This window comes from Psittacula echo (genome assembly GCF_963264785.1).
Source record: "Psittacula echo genome assembly, chromosome: 15".
Lineage (NCBI taxonomy): Eukaryota > Metazoa > Chordata > Aves > Psittaciformes > Psittacidae > Psittacula > Psittacula echo.
In genome coordinates this window covers 9,463,554-9,480,765 of record NC_137751.1, presented here as the reverse complement: position 1 = coordinate 9,480,765, position 17,212 = coordinate 9,463,554, and the positions used below count along the sequence as shown (strand labels likewise).

At 46.9% G+C, this 17,212-nt stretch overlaps 1 protein-coding gene across 2 annotated transcripts in view; it reads left to right on the top strand.

Annotated features, from left to right (window-relative positions):
- Positions 1-765: 765 nt before the first annotated feature.
- Positions 766-17,212, top strand: part of AUTS2 (activator of transcription and developmental regulator AUTS2) — a gene marked incomplete at both ends in the record, with an annotated part of 731,868 nt that continues 715,421 nt past the window's right edge. For both annotated transcript variants that reach the window (XM_080629908.1, XM_080629907.1), the window contains one exon: positions 766-1,059. In XM_080629908.1, the coding sequence (XP_080486034.1) occupies positions 766-1,059 (294 nt within the window). The remainder of the gene's footprint in view (positions 1,060-17,212) is intronic.

Genomic DNA, 17,212 nt, shown 5'->3' with positions numbered 1-17,212 from the left:
CGAGTCCATTCCTGGTCGGTGCCTGAGAAAATTGCATCTGGATGCATCGTTATTATTATTGTGTTTGATCCAGGGAGATAAAGGAGGAGGGGGAGAGGAGTGAGTGCGTGCTCGTGGGGAGGGGAAGGCTGCACCCTCCCTGCACACACACACACACACACACGCAGAGAAGGAGAGCTCCAGACAGAGCTATATATATATTTTTTTTTTCACCCCCCGGAACTTCTTTTAGTTGGGGAGGAAAGGAAGAAAGAAAATAAATTCTGTGCAAGGAAATACTCTCAGCTCCCTCCTTCCAGCGGGTCTCTCTCCTTTCTTTATTTCCCCCCCTTCTCCTCTGCTTTTTTTCCTCTCTTTCGAAGATCCTCGCTCTCCCAGCCCCTTGATCAAAGCATTCCGCTATTCTGATTTATTGCCTGCTTGGTGAGGCTTCCCCCCCTTCTCTCTTTTTTTTTTTTTTTTTCTTTTTTTTTTCCCCCTTTTTTTTTTTTTTTTTTTTTTACAAAGGCGACCTGAGATCAGCCATTACTTTCCTTGGCTCGCTTATAGGAATCTCTTACATTTGGTGCTTGCTGCTGGTGGTGGTGGAACCGCACTCGGATTCTTTCATCCCCCCCCACCCCCTTGCTGTCCTCTCCTCCCTCCTTTTCTCCTTCCCTCTCTCCCTCCCTCCCTCCCTCCCCCGTTATTCCGCCGGGGGAGCCGGATTTGTGGCTGCGGTGGGGCGGGGGGGGACGAGAGCGACAGGGAGAGCCGGCGAGAGACATGGATGGCCCGGCGCGATGCAACGGGCTTCGGAAGAAGCGGCGATCGCGGTCCCAGCGCGACCGGGAGCGGCGAGCCCAAGGCGGGCGGCGCGGCTCTGCCGCCGGTGGGGCCGCCGGCCCCGGGGCCGCCGCGGCGCTCTCCTCCTCGGGCTCGGAGAAGGAAGACAATGGGCCCCCGCCGCCGTCCCGGCCGCGGCCCCCCCGGAGGAAGCGGCGGGAGTCCTCGTCGGCCGAAGAGGACATTATCGACGGTTTCGCGATGTCCAGCTTCGTCACTTTCGAGGCGCTGGAGGTAGGAGCGGCGGCGCTTTGTGTGTGCCTCATTGTGTGGGGGCAGCGGCGGGGGAGCCCCCTCCTCGCCGACCCCTGTCCCCCCCTTCCGTCCTCCGCCCTGTTCCCCCCCCATTTCCTCCCGGGCCGGGGCCGCCGGGGGTGCCGCGGGGCCGGTCCCGCCGCCCCCTCCCCGTCCCCGGGGTGCCCCGCTGCCCGCCCCGCTCCCTCCCCGCCGCCGACACCTGCAGCCTGGCGCGCCGCTCCCGGCGGGCGGCGGGGGGCTCTGGCGCGGCGGCAGGCACCGGGGCCGACCCCCCGTCCTCCATCCGCGGCACCCCGGGCGGTGCAGCGGGGAGTCGGGCGCGCTCCCCCCCGCGGGGCTCCCGGCGGCGCTTCCCTTCTCTTCCCACGGATCAAACTTTTCTGTGGCCGCGGTGTCCCGGCGGGGCCGTGCTCTCGTGTCCGGTGTGGGGTGGTGGGGATGGGGGGTGCCTGTGGGTCCTGCTCCCGGTCTCGCCGAGCGCTGCTGCGGGGTGGGGGGGGCCCGTCCTGCCGCGCTCGCTGCCGGCCTGTCACGAGTGGGCCCCACGGCCTCCCACCCCGCGGGGGGCACCAGCACCCCCCGAACGCTAAGGGCAGGGGTGCGGGTCGGCCGGGCTGGCCGGGAAGCCCCCGACGATGTGTGCGTGGGGATGCTCGAACCTTCGTGTACCCCCAACCCACCCGCGACCGTGGGGATGCGGCCGTGCGAGGGGAGCTGCGGCCCGTTGGCTTGCAGGGCTTTGTTGCTTGTAACTTCTGCGCCGGAGAAGTTTTGCCGTGGTGAAAAGCAGATTTATTTGGGTTTACGTGTGCTGGAGTCACAACTGGAACGATGATGAACTGTCAAAATAAATGTGCAGATGAAGCTGATGGTTGAACAAAAAAAGAGCATAAATCCGTGGAGCTCTTAAGCTGTTTATGTGTTTAGCCAGGAATACTTAGTGGTGTTTTCAGGGTTTTTTGGGGTTTTGTTTCTTTCTTTTTGTGTGCAATTCGGAGCCAAATTTCATCCTTGGTTACACCTGTATCCATCCAGACTAATGCCTCCAAGTGAACTTTCTCTGGTGTAATTGGAGGGGGGATTTGTTCTCTCCAGCAAACCTCCACATGATTGGTGTTAGACTTGTGTGAGCAATAATGAGCAAATGCTGAGGTAATGACGATTTTACCACCGTTTCTCACCTGGGGAGCCCATCCACTAGTGCCGTGCTCCAACCAGAGAGAGGAGGAGTGTGGATACGTGTCTGTCTGCAGGGGTGAGATTTGCATGCTTCTGTTTCAGGTAAAATTCTGTTCTTCCTCAAACAAAGCCCCAGTTTGGGTCATTAGGGGTTTTTATGGGAAATCGGACTCAAGAATTTGGCCATAGTGCTCTTTGGAGGGGAAGCAAAGAGCAAGTTTTATGGTCAGAACTTGGTAGGGCGCTTTGGAAAATGTCTTTATTCTGTTTTGCTTCTTATTTGTTTATTTTCCAGTTGAACTGAAAATAATTGCTGTGCTCCTTTTTGAAAGCCAAGAATGGCTACTACTTGCATCCCGTGTAATGCTGTATTGCTAAAAAGGAGCGCAGAAACATTACCCAGTGCTGCCAGCTAATATCAGATTCAGATAAAACAATAGCTCACACACTGAGACTTGACATACTTTTAATGTTCATGTGATAGGTGGCACATTTTGACCTAACGATTTCATGCTGCGTTGAGAAGTCATGTCACAAAATCGTTGTTAGGTGCTTTATCCTGCAGCTTGGTGTGTATGTTGAGAAACTTGTTCCTGAGGATCAGAGGGAGATGAAGGTGTCTGAGGCACAAGCCCAGTGTGGCAGGAATGACTGTGTACATTGTGTGTTAGCAGCTTGAAGTTTTTATTGGGATTTTAGTGTTGGTGAGGAGGTTGTGAGTGGCTGGTGGAGTGAGATATCTTAGCCTTGGTGAGATGTTTAGGTGTTAATGTGTGCTTGAGTCGAGACAAGAAGCCTTGGGTGCCATGGAGAGGTGACCTGGTATTTATACATCTCTTGCTCTGGGTCTGACCCGGTACTGTTGAAGGCCATGGGGGTTTCTCCGCAGCTTCCTGAAGACACTTGTGCCCAGCATGTGAAAGTGCCCCAGCCCTGGCTTTGTGCTTGAACTTCAGCCTTTTCTCAGGCGTAGCACAGCTGAAAGTGTGCAGAGACAGAGGGTGTTTTGTGTGCTTAATGTGAAAAACAGAGCCAAAGTGCAGGATGTGTTTACTGCTGCAAGGTGTAAACCCATGGTCCAGAAGAGGGGAAGCTGGTGGGTGATGGCTTGCACAGGAGGAATGGCCACTGCAGAGGGACAAGGCTGAACTCTGTGCTTGTGGGGACATCTTTACAGCAGTAGGTGTGTGAGTTGGGTCTATGTGAGGTTTCACCCCATGATCTTCTTATGAATGCTCTCTATAAAATTGCAAACAAGAACAAGAATTTGAATATAACTTCATTTTACTTGTCTTTTACTAAATGCTTTTTGTTGGGGTGACTGAAAAAGCCCAAATTGTGCAGAATACCAGGTTGTGTGAAGCTCGTAGGTGGCAAGGGGTGCACAAGAAGAGTGCACATCCCATGGCCACTGTAGCCTCAGTAGTAGTTGTCCATGGCTGTTATGGTTAGGCTGATAAAAGTTCCCATCCCTTGAAGCAAAACTATCTTTTTAACCAGCTCCCACTCCTGGAGCTGCTTTTCTGTCCAGGTGTCAGCAGCCTTCTCATGCTTCTCAAGTGTAAATTGTTTGGTGTAGAAATAGAGGCCATCTGCCTCTGGTTATCTGTCTCTGGGTTTATGGCACCCTGGACCTTGATCTCTCTAATGTTTGCGTGGGGAATAGAGGGGAAAAGGGGGTTGAACAAAGACAGTGGGTTCTCATGATGGAGTTTTTGTTTCCCTTGGAGTGACAGTCAAGCAAATCGTGTGTCACTGGAATTGTGACCAGACGAATCTTCACCTGGCTTTGCTAGACTCTGGTGTATCGAGGTGCAGTGCAGACCTGGGCCCTACACTGGGGAGCATCGACCTTCAGAAACCAGCACTTGTTCTGTAGTTAAACAGCTGAGGTGTGTTCCTAGGGTTTGATCTGATCCACCAGATCCTCCCATGAGTAGCCTTGCTGGGACTAATAGCAGCAACCTCTGCTGTTTACTCCAGAGTGATTCCTCACACATCACTTCCTTCACCTCCCGAAATCTTCCAGCCTATAAAAGCTAGATTTCTTAGGCACATCTTCCTGTGCCTGAGAAAGGCACAGACACTCAGTACCTGTGTTAGTGTGATCGCTGTCTTGTCAAGCTGAGTGCTTTCCCCACCTTGGTGTAGCCTGGTGCTGCACCACTGCTGCGGTTGTTACCAACAATAACAGCATGAGGTTCTCCAAACCTAGGTGGGCATTTTAGACGCCAGTTTGACAGGGAAAGGGCGTTTCTCAAGATGTGATAAATCAATCTGTTGGAGTGACTTTCTACCTGATGTGCTCTGGCACTGCTGGCAGGGAGGATTCTGTGGAGCTCCTCAGCGAGGTGAGCTTTGGTGAAGATGTTTGTCTCCCTCCAGCCGCTGGTGCACAGGGCTCGGGGCAGGAGACTGACGTGACGTGGCTGTTGATGTGCGGTGGTGAAGATGGTTTACTGTGATGAGAAATGAAATCTGACCTGAATGTTACAGTAGCTTAAAGCCTGGGAAGTACTTTGTGTTTCCTGAGTCAGCTCTGACCATCCCTCTGGGGTAAGCAGTTGCTTTCAGGTTTTCTGGACACTGAGTAAGGTAATGAGTTTTTTCTGCGAATGTTTGTTTGGCTTCGACTCAGGCAGTTCGTCTGACAAGCCTGAAATGGGGGACAGATATTTATAAAGCACAAATAGAAGCGGTTGTGGGGTGGGAAGGGGGGGGAAGACTTGCATTTAAATGAGGATTCTTGTTTCATAAAACTGGCACCGTTTCTCACTGTGCATTTGCTGAGCTAATTCCTGTTCAGCACGCAGGCATTAGGCTGTTTTGAGACCATGCTAAATTATTGTCAGGTAAAGCCCAATATAATTAATTACAAATGAGAAATGCTGACAAACATTTGTCAAGGAGCTGTTTAATGAGCTCCAAATTCTGTGTCAGATGAGTCCATCCAACGAGTGTAAGTAATTTTTTAGCAATTGTTCCACCGTGTTTGTGTGCTTCAGGCAGATGTTAGCTATGGCAGTTTTACATGTTGGACAGGCAGTGTGAGAGTAGATGGCGTAAAGCTTAACAGCTGATGCGGGCTTTCAAACAGAGGCACTACTGTTGCACAAACAAAATGTGCAAGTAACAGGAAGGTTTTGAGGAGCCTGTGGTCTCAGTTGTGTGTCTGTGTGCACTGACAGTGTAGCTCTGTGCCTGCATCTGAATGCAGGAATTTGATTTAATAACTGTTGTGTGATACCCATCGTAGGCACCAGCCCACTGAAAATAGAAATAGCTTGGCTGTGTGACAGCAGAAGCTTTGAGCTGGACACCAGAATGACTGGCGTGCATGGTGGTTTTCCTCCCCAGATCGTTCTCTTCTCACCTGCCTTTAGCCGGCCTGATTAGCCTGTTTACTTAAATTGTCTGAGATTTCAAGCTGGTTTGTTCTGCCTTGTCTCTATCCTTTCATATTTCAAAAGGAATTTGATCTTCATGCCTTACCTCAGCAGCATCATAACATCAGGTGTTTGTTCAGTGCTGTTGGCAAATCTTGGTAGCCCTTTTCGTGTTTATTGACTGCTTAGATGCTTAGATGTTTGTCCTGGTCTCTGTTTGCACATGCAAGTCTACAGATTTACACCAGCAGGGAAAGGAGGGAAGTAACTAAATGAAGCTATCTGCGGGTGGAGTGGGGTTAGGGTTTGTGTGACAGAGGGATACCATACGAAGCGATGCACTTATTATTTTCACTGTGTGTTTAGAGGAAGCAGTAAATTGACCTAAGATCAAATGTTGAGATAACCTTGACGGAGGGACTGAAGCTCTTGATGAAAACCCTCAGGGACCAGACCTGAAAAAACAGCAACCCCAACTGAAAGCGGAACTGAAAACAGCAGGATGAGCATTCCACAAAAGGAAGCTCTTGGGTAGTTTTTGAAACCGGTGTTAGTATCATTTAGTTACCTGAATACTTCTAAAATACTTCAAAATTACTTTAAAAAGCCTGATACCTTTCTGGGAGGTGGGGCAGCCGTGACCCCCACTGACTTTAGTAGCTGTTGAAGAACTGAAAGTGTCTCTTTGGGCAGATAGTGACCGAGGATTGTGCTTGTTGCATAAATATTCTTTTAAACTCCTGACAGTAACAGTGTGATGAAGGTGGGGATTTTTGCTGTTCCCATAGGTGGTAGCTGGAGGCACAATGGCCTTGAGTTGAAGAAGAAAGAGTTTAAACTATAAGGACAAGTTCTTTGGATAAATGTGATTCAGGTAGTCTCTGCTGGCCCTGCTCTTTAAGATTAACATTAATGGAATTATGCCGTGTATCAATAGGACAAAAGACACCCTTATCCTTCTTTCTCTTTGCAGCTTTTTTTTCCTGCTCTTTGGGTGAGAAAGTAAGTCCTTTCTTATTAAACATCTGGCGCCTATGCTGGGGTGAGGGAATGCAAAGCCTGGGGAGGTGCTGGAGTCACCATCCATGGAGGTGTTTAACAGAAGTGTAGCTGGGGTGCTTGGGGGCATGATTTAGTGGTGGACTTGGCAGTGCTGGGTTAACTTGATGATCTTAAAGGTCTTTTCCAAGCTAAATGATTGTGTGGTTTATAAAATAAAGGTAAAGGATAAGGAGCTTGGAAGTCAAATGATCACTAGGGAAAGGCAAAAAAAACCCCCATCAGCAGAAAGACATCAAGGGGCTGAGTAATTGAAAGATTGAGTTACAACACTGAGATCAATTGGGAAATATCAGGGACTGCATGGGAACACTGAGAACTGGAGGGGGTGGTTGTTGCCCAGAGTGCAAGCTTCAGGAAAGATCCCTTGCTGTGTAAGTAATGCTCCTTGGTGGGAGCACTGCTGTCAGCACCGAGGGTGAATACTCCGCAATATCTCTCCCCACTTATGAAGTTGTTAAACCTGGTAACTCTTGAGCTGGGAGGAAGGCAGGATGATTCTTCACTCAGTAAGATGGCCCCTGTTTCCCCCCCATCTCGGCTACTATTTATTATTTTTAAGGACAATTCCTGTCACTTTGACTGGAAGACCCTACCCCATTACACCGGGGGGCTGACCTGCAGCCTTGTAATTATCCACAGCTAAATTAGAAGTTTAATCTTTGTTCTGAGCAACAATAAGTTGAGTTGGATAGGTTTTAAAAATAGCCTGAGCTCAAGTTCAGTGAAGTCTCAAATGCAATTAATAAGAAGGTAATGGAGTTAGGAAGTCGTGGGCTGAAATGTGGGAATGTTTAACTCTCCGTTTTCCTTCACTCGAGCTGCAGTGCTTTGCTGAGGCAACGTCACCTTGGTTCTGCAAGGGGAAATTGCTTCCACTGTTTCCCTGTGTTCTTGTACATCGTCCTTATGATTTATTAGCTCAGTGTCTGTGTTCTCATAGGGGTTTAGCTCCGTGTGTGCCACAAATTGCCAGCTGTATATGCAGTTTTTGTATAGCCAGTTGTTTGTTGCTTTGACTCGGTGCCAGCCATGGGTGAAGACCATTTCAGAACATCGTGATCCTCTAAACTCCTTTGTTGTAAAATGGATATGAAAATCCACTTTGTAAGTAACGAGAAATGGCTAATGCAGGTAGGGGTTTGTTTTGCTGTAACAGCAGAACGTGCAGTGGCAATTTGTCAGGTCCCCAGCTCAGCTCTGCTGTACTATTTGCCTTTAAATAGTGTGTTACCTTAATATCTTCAGATTTTTCTTCTTGTATCTTGGCAACACTACTGCTGAAGTTCATACACTTATGTGGGGGAGAGAGATTTTAACCAAAAGGGTAGATCTTTAGTCTGGTAAATATTATAGAAGGTGTTTTGGTTCTGTCCTCTGTGTGGTGGAAGAGAAGTCAGCAAAAGAAGCAGATTATTCCTTGGCACAGCACATGTTTTTCTGTCTGTGAGTTTCTGTCTATCAAGTTTAATATGATTACGTTGCATGACACAGGCTCTGTGTGGATTTACTTGGTATGTGGTGTGTATCTTTGTCCCACTGGTTTTAAAATCTCCCAAGACAAAGAGATGTGCAGAGGTGCATCAATATCTGATGCGCCCGAGTTGCCGGCTCTCTGAACTTTAGCTTGTGTAATGCTGGCTGATGCACACGTTACTGATATGATGAATATCCCAAGTCCAAATGGGAATAGTTACTCCATAGCCACGCAGGGAGATCAGTTTTGCGTTCTCTCCAAAAACGGTCTCCCTTTAATCTGTCCCACATGTGTTTGCCAGCTTCCTAAAGTGGAAGTTGCTTCTCCCTTAGAATCAGTGCTTTTATAAATTGCCTCTTTTCATACTTTTATTTGGTAGCAAAGGGGACTTTTTGGTGTGGGAATAAAACCACTGCCAACCTGTCTGCCCCATCCACAGGCCTGGGCTTGTCCTTTATTGGGTGAGCTCATGAAAACAAGCAAGCACCTTCAACCTTTGAGACATGCCCTGTGCCGAGCACTGTTCGAATGAAACCGTCTGGGGCAGGTTTGTGGATGCTGCAGGGTGACTGTGCAGACCTCAGCTGGAGATACAGAGGTAGGCATCAAGAGGTTCTAGGTTAGATTAACTTTTAGGTGGCTGAAGTTCTGAGGAAGTACTCCTTGTGTGGCAGAGTAATTGTACCAGAGTTCTATTGCACTTAAACACATTTTACACTTTCTCTGAAATCAGTGGTGAGATCTAGAACCGAATTCATCAAAGTTTGTGAAAAACCTTGCTCCATAATAGGCTGGCTATGTGAGGGTTAGGTTTTTAGAGGAGAGTACGTTGCAGTGATAATAACTCGTGCAGATGCCTCTTTCCTGTCAGTGAGATAAACCAGTGAGGCTGAAGTGCTTGCTGACTTCTGGACTGCACGCAGGTGGCTCATGGTGGTACTGGGCACAAAATGTGTGGTGTCACTTGTCCGTTCTGGCAAGCTTTGACAGCCCATGTTCTGCTATTTACAGACCATTTCCTATTGCTGAGGCTTAGATGAATTACAGACATGGTGATACTTGCTCAAGACGTTGAAGTCCTAAGTGACCTAAGACCCTCTCAGTCTAAGAATCTGCTTTAGTTTGAGACCTTGCATGGATGGTGGGAATGGAGGTGAAGCAGCCAAAAGACCCAGCTTGTTGCTATGAAATGGGGATGTCCAACTGGGGTGCTGTAGGCTCTGCTGTTTCCCTGGCTCCTGACCACTTTTGTCACCTTCATCTTGGCTTCTGCGCGTCCAGGTGCTTAGCACTGTATGTCTGTGGAGGGTGCCATGAGTGTCCTTCAGGTGTCCTCCAGACACTGGCATCTGGTCCGTAGCTTCCAGAAAGCCGCAGGGAAAGAGCTGGGAGGTGCTGCTGTTGCAAGAGCTGGGTAACACATGCTCTCCAGCTTGCTCCAGAGCTGGATGGATGCGTTGAATGGCCGGGCATGATGTGACATCCATCAGAGTGGGCACTGGTGGAGGGCTGAAGGCAGCGAAAGCAGCTTTGACCTCCGAGAAGTCTGTGTGGTAAGAAGGCAATCAAAGAAGTGCTGCTGTTGGGGTCGATTTATGTTGTAACTCAGGTAGTGTTGTGGGTTTTAATGCACGTCAAGGGCACTTTGACCTTTGAATGGAATCCTTTGGTGTGAAATTGTGTCTTTTCTCCTCTCTCTTCTTTTCCCTTACTGAAAATGCAAAATAAATACTGCAAATCAAACCCGTCTGTTTTGAGGGGACCGAATTGCTTCCATTTTATGTGATTTGGATATTACTGAACGATTAAAAGTCCTAGTAATTTTTACTGGCCGGCTCTTGTGCTTGTAGGCAGTGACTCTTGCAGCATTAGTCATTTTAACTGTGGAAAAAAATAATAAAAATGCAATTAATGTGGCTCAGCAGCTGAGTTTGCTGGACTTTAGGAAAAAAAGAGAAAAAAGAGTAAATTTTAATGAGTTCTGGGATCAGAAAGATACATCTGGTGGATGGATTTGCCAAGTTTTCAACCTCAGAATGTGTGTTGAAAAACTCAGTGAATTATGTAGCTACAAAAGTGGATCTTTGCATGTTTATAAGACCTCAGTGCAATCTCCTTATATTTGCCTAATGACAAACAGACATTCTCACTGGGCGCAGCCCAGAAGGACACACATGTGCTGAAATGGGTCTGAAAGACAAAAGTAAATGTATCAGAATGCTGCTGCTAGTGAAGGAAGGAATTTTAGAGCATCCTTAAATATAAGGGGGGGGGGAATATCTTGGTGTTGGATGAAAGAGAAGGAAGGGAAAAGGGAGGGAGAAGGGAGAGGAGAGGGAGCAGTGAAACTTTAAATGTACATGATGTGTGGGCTGATATTGTGCCTCCACTGCTGAACCAGAAAATTTATAACAACTGTTTGTCATGTGTATGTATTTATAGCCATTCACATAATGAAGTTTCATGAGGTTGTAATAACATATCAAGATGGATGTAATTAAAACAGAAGCAAATTGACACCTCTAGATTAAAGGCAAACTCTAAACTAATACACCTGTATGCTGTCACTTATGTATTAGTTGTCTGGGGCAGTCTGCCAGATATGCAAATAGAAAGACATTGGCAAATTTCCTTGGATGTGTGGTTATGAAAAACCCAAGTATTTAATCTCTTACCTAGCCCTGTTCAGGTTTGTAGCAATGGTGGGATTTATTAGTTTGGTGTCACTGATGCTTCGTGATGGGAACGGGCTAAATGGTATGAAGGGGTGGGAAAGGAGGAAGGAGAAATACACAGCAAGTGACTTTACAGTGGGATCCGTCCCTTAGAAAAGAGGTGGCAACTGGACCGTTTCACATCTTCATAACTCTTGAAACTCCAGAGGACTAAAGAGTCCCTGATATTCACTTTCGGTAGCATCTGAGCTTGTTAGATGATTCTGAAAACTGCACTGTAGAATCATAGAATCCCAGATTGGTTTGGGATGGAAGGGACCTTAAAGCTCATCCACTTCCAACCCCCTGCCACGGGCAAGGATACCTTCCAGTAGAGCAGCTTGCTCCAAGCTCTGTCCAACCTGGCCTTGGGCACTGCCAGGGATGGGGCAGCCTCAGCTTCTCTGTAACAAGACATTGGGGTTCTATCATGCTGCAGGTGATTGGGGTTCCCAGTGAGGAAACTTCTCCTAAAATTTATATGTTTCAGATATATTGTCTTGATTTAAATCTGATCTAAATCATTACTGGGTCTGCGAAATGGCTATAAAGTATCTTAGCAATTTTATGTAATAGTGTTTTTCAACTTGCTTCAATTTGCAGAAGCCTTATTTTTTGCCAGTGGAGGTGTGGACACCTGTACAGTAAATTTAAGCCTGTGGTCAATGGATTTGCTCTCTAAATTAATGCTCATGGGGTTCTTGGAAATAGTCTGGAAACTACTGATATAAAATAGGCTATTGGTGTGGAGCGGGAAGGGAATTACTTGCTTTGTTAGCTCTAGGCTTGTGAATGGAAGTACCAGCCTTGCTATTGAGTAACTTGCTCCCCGGATAACCTGCTTTTAAAAGCCCCAGGCATGGAGATAGGTCCTCATGGGGCTTGTGTATAACCCCTGTAGCTAGTGATTTGGGTTTTCTGTGGAACAGCTGATGCTGGTACCTCCAGCTCCTCCTTCCTGAGTATGAACAACCTGACCTTTTGTGGATTTGGTGGCATTTCATTTGCTCTGCCTTAGGGACCTGCGTCCCTCTGCTGCCTCCAGTAACCTCCTCAGATGTTCACTTGGGTCAGTAACATTAAGTTATAAGTACATTGATATGATTGCAAGTCTGGAGAGCTCAATGAAGCCTCACATTCTTGAGTTCAGTGTTGAATTGGGGCTTGAGGTTCTTTGTCCCAGTTGGGGCTGAACCAGAAGGAAATCCATCCATCGCCATTGCGGTCGGGAGCCTGTTCCTGCTGGGTGCTGGGCTGTAGCTGTTGCTCTGTGGATGGGTGGCTGCAAAACACAGTTATCTTCTACATAAAACTCCAATGGGCATGTTTGTTATGCTTTTTCTGAATTAAAAAGACTCCTTTTTTAATGTATCTGGACGTTAAGGATCAATTGTAAGAGGTACGTGGCTTTAAAGTGATCTCGAATGTAGGATTTTTGTCTTCAGTACTTCAACAACTTCTCTTCCACCTTTAATCTTTCATGAGCGGAAGCTTCAAAAGATAATTAGTAAAACATGCTTTTATCTGCATTTATCTCAAAACATGATTAATTTTTTAACTGCAATTACAGCAATCATTTTAAGATTTCTCTATATTAATGAGTAAAGGCCTTTTTTTGAGAGCAAGCGAGTCTAAATGTGGCTATATTGGCTGAGTTGAAAGGTACATTTATGAGTGTGTTTTTTGTTTTCATGGCTAGGAATTGAATTTCCGGTTCCAGGAAGTAATATTTCACATGGATTAAAGTCTTTGAAATGCTCTTGCCTGGCTTCACTGGATCATTTTGAGGAGCTGACAATGATAAGAACTGGATCATGCACTCTGCAAGACCTGGCTACTGAATATACCCAGTTCTACATTCTGCTTGTGGGTGCTTTTTAGCTCCACACTGTGTGTGTGTGACTGGCAGGATGTCCTCTGCATGCTGCTCTTGGTATTGAAATGTAAGATACATACTGCAGCTGGTTTGTTGTTAATGAATTGGCAATGAACTTGTAAATTTTCACCTTTACCATTTCTGTCTTCTGGTATAGGCAGCTTAAGGCATTTTTTATTACTGTTGCACTGCAGGGAGAAAGATGTTCACGTCTGCTTCTGTCTTTATTGCTGGTACTAATGGATGTAGGACTTTCCAGCCAGTATCCTACCTATAGGTTGAGTGTGTGGCCCTTTGGGATTTTGAGCACCTCCTGTCTGTCCGATTGCTTGTCCTCTATGGCTCACCCCATTGTCCCCAGAAAATCTGCCACCCACACTGAGATATCCCAAAACAGCCTCCTAAAGCAATGGACCCCTGCATGGGATTGCTGAAAAGAAACAGAATTCAAAGCACTTTTCACTAGAGTACAGCTTTTGTGTAATTTTGCCCCCTGAAGGCTGCTCATCAGCCCTGGCTCCTGCTTCTCCATGGACAGGAGGGGAAGATTTTGGTTTGGAGCTGCTGTTTCACTTCTCTGTTTCTCCAAACGGACTAGGAAGAGCATGTCCCTGAGGCTGCTGGAAGCGATGCTGGGGGGATGGCATGGCTTCGGTTACCACAGTGGAGTCCAAGCAGTGAGGGGAAACAGGATCCATTCGAAACTGCAGCTGTAAGAAGGGTCAGGACCTGATCTTCCTGGGGTTTTTTTGTTCCCTTCAGTTAAGCCCTAGTGCTGCATGTCAGAGGTGATGTGGGGTAAGCCCGTATGGCCTTGGTTTGTGCCTGGTTGTACCTTCTAACCTGGGATTGCAGTTACCCTGGCCTGCGGTCTCTGGGGGGTGGATGGAACGATGATTGCAACAGTGAATTGGGCAGCTGCATAGGAGAGCATGCGAGTGTATAATCAGATTTCTGATAAAAACCAGGTCTCCAAGTCCCTTGAATGGGTAGCTTTGCTGTGAATAGCCTCGTAAGGTCTGCTGTGCCTGCTCTCTTTGTTTGGTACTCTGACAAAAAAGATTGCTCTGGTATCCTTGTTGGCATATTTTTACATCTGTTATCCATATTTTGGATTTGTTCTGGCTGCAGTTGTATTTTGTTTTGCAAAATGTACCTGGGATTGGGCTGGAGATATATGTTTGCTAAGGCAGATTTGGAAATTGCGTTGTTGAAATACAGCCCATATGGGCCATTGTAAAATGGTTACTGCAGCATATAATTGCTTTCACAATGATGTGCTTTGTCATTTTACTTCCATCTTCAAAGAGGCTCTCCTGTAGTCTGCTGACAGCAATGGTGGTATTAGAAAACATATGGATTTATAAAGGCATTAAATTGTCTTTAGTTCAAGGATTAGATTACAGTGTTAGAGTATAGGTCACCACGTTTTCGCGTGGATTGGCTGCACTTGACTGTGTGAGTTTGTTATAGGTTAGGGAAGGGTTTGTTTATTTATTGGAGATATCTGACATCAGATCCTTTCGCATACATGGGGAAGGAGGCACGTCTCATGCTGCGGTACATGGTATGAGCTGCACCTTGTCCCTGGGCTATGGTCCCTCCTTGTCCTGTGCTTGCAGGGGCTCGGTCAGGGCTGGCTGGGCAGCCACACTGACAAGACTTTCAAGAAGCCTTGGAGGGAAGTGCCAAATACGACATGGAAAAACACACAGCATGCAAACCCCACAGAATTGGCTTTGCGATGTTAAGGGTCTTGCTTCACCTTCTGCCACTTGTGCTTGCTGTTTTGTTTGGGTTTGTGTAGGTCCCTCCCAAAACAACTCTTCTGCTATCTGTTGTCCTTCAATCACACTCTTTAATTAAGAGGCTGAGCTGGTCCTTTTGAGACATGGGTTTGTTTCTGTGTAAGCACACTCATCTTTCACAACCTTGAAGCAGTCACTCCCCTCCCGGTTCAGCAGGGCTGTGCGAGCACCTGCTTTGTGGTTGTGCTGAATAAGGATGGATTTGGATTTGGGCTTGGATCCATGGGTATGCTCATGGGAGATGCTGCGCCCGGGCTTGTAGATTTGGATTTGTTGACTGAGAAAAGCAGGCCTGTGGGGACAGTGCTGATGTGTGAGCTTGTATTTAGTGTGAAGTCAAATGTTCGCTTAAGTGTCACCTTGAGCTAGAGCTGTAGTTTTGTGTAGCTGAGTTTTCCTGTTTGCAAACTGGGTTTAATAATACTTACCCTTTTCAGAGATTGCCTGGCTACTAAATTAGCATCTGCAGGATGCTCAAGTAGTAAGTGGTTAACATAAAATACCTACATAATTTAACTGTAGGACATTAAAACACCAGTGCTTGTACACATATAGCAGGGACCTGGCTAGAACACATATTTGGGTAACTGAAGGCACTTCTATTATTGTCAACCTCCTTTTAAAAAATAAAGCTATAACTTTGCCTTAAAATTGTTGGCAGCAGTCACTTTGTTAAGGAAATCTGATGTGAAGGGTAACCCAATGAAATACTGATTAGTGCTTTATCTTTATACTGTTAGGATTAATAAGTATGTAAAAGTTAGTGTTGCTTAGTTATGGCTTGCTTCAGTTTTAAATGACTTTCAACATTATCTTTCCCTGCTGTGGGGGATATTGAGGATAGCTTATGGTAATACCTTTCCTTAAATCCATTGCAGAATAGGGAAGAAGCTCTCATTCCACCTATGAGAAATATTAAAGGCTGTATTACTGACTGTGGCAGCTGTGATGGTGGTAAACAAATTAGATCTGTCATTAATGCCAGGGTCTGCTGGTGTAATATGTCATAAAACTGGTACATCTCTGTTGCTAACTGGCCTATAAATACAAATAAATGCAGCGTTTTTAATCCTTGTATAACAGATTTAAGAGCAAAGCTGCTTTGTGATGAGGTTTGTGGAAGATGAACATGAGGTTCTCATTATATGGCATGTTTTAGCAGTAAAAAGTGCAGAAATGAGAAGGAAACTTAGGCCGGGGAGAAGATCCTGTTGACATCCCCAAGTTTTGTAGTAAGCCCTTATGAGGGCTTTATTTAAGGACATAAATAAATATTTATACAGATGTTTAAATCAGTCCGTCTTTAAGACAGTGCTTGAATATGTTGTTAGAAGTCATAGCATGGTGCACTTAAGCCGAGTATATGCCTAAGTGCAGCGAGGAGCAGATGTTATTAGTTATACAAGTAAATACATCCTTAATGTGATGCTTCAGAACAGTGACTTTATAAAAATGAGTTTGTTTTCAGGGAAAGCTTGGGAGGGTGGCGTGGGGTTTTTTGGTTTTGAGGCCTTCAGTCAGTCGGGTCCGGCGGCGAGACAGCTTCTGGAGCAATAGGACCAAGATGTGTTCTGAACTCTGCCTACTGATGCAGCTCAGCATCTGCCCAAGGGATGCAGGACACGCCTGGATGTGCTGGAAAAGCCCCTGCAGGCAGCTGGGCTGGGGACCACAGGTAATGGCAGTGGGACTGAAATGGTGTGCTCTGAGCATCTTTGTGTCCCTCTTCTGGACTCACTGGAGCAGGTGCAACATGAGAGGGATGTGGAGCTGTTGGAGCGAGTCCAGAGGAGGCCACGGAGATGCCCCGAGGGCTGGAGCAGCTCTGCTCTGGAGCCAGGCTGAGAGAGCTGGGCTGGGGCAGCCTGGAGAGGAGAAGGCTCCTGAAGGGGAGACCTTAGAGCAGCTCCAGTGCCTAAAGGGGCTGCAGGAAACCTGGAGAGGGGCTTTGGACAAGGGCCTGTAGGGACAGGACAAGGGGAATGGCTTGAACCTGCCAGAGGGGAGACTGAGATGAGCTCTTAGGCAGAAGCTCTTCCCTGTGAGGGTGCTGAGGCGCTGGCACAGGGTGCCCAGGGAAGCTGTGGCTGCCCCATCCCTGGCAGTGTTCAAGGCCAGGTTGGACACAGGGGCTTGGAGCAACCTGCTCTAGTGGATAATGTTGGATCCAATCACAGATTCGGGTCTGGGTTTAACGTACAATGCCAACACAAACTCTGACAAGCTGAATTCTCTCCTGTTTAAGATTGAATCTTATTTCTCTCGAGGAGAAATGGTGAACTTTGCAGCTTTGCTTGCAGTAAGTCCTGTTCATGGCGAGTCATCAAAATTTGCCTAGCAAGTAGCATTACTTCGGGTAATTACTTTGGGAAGCTTCTGGGGGTGCTTCATCCTCCCTGCTGGTGCAGACACCTTCCCATCCAGCCACACATTGTTGCTTCCTCCAATACCAGCTAAACAGGTGGCAGGATTCAAATCAGCACTCTCTGAATGGAGTTCACTCTCCACAATAGCTCACCAGAGGCCTGTTTTGTTACAGAACATTGATTAAATAAATATTCCTATGCATACAAAAGAGGAGAAATCTGTTACAGCACTCTGCAGTTATTTTTCCATTAATGGCAAGGAGC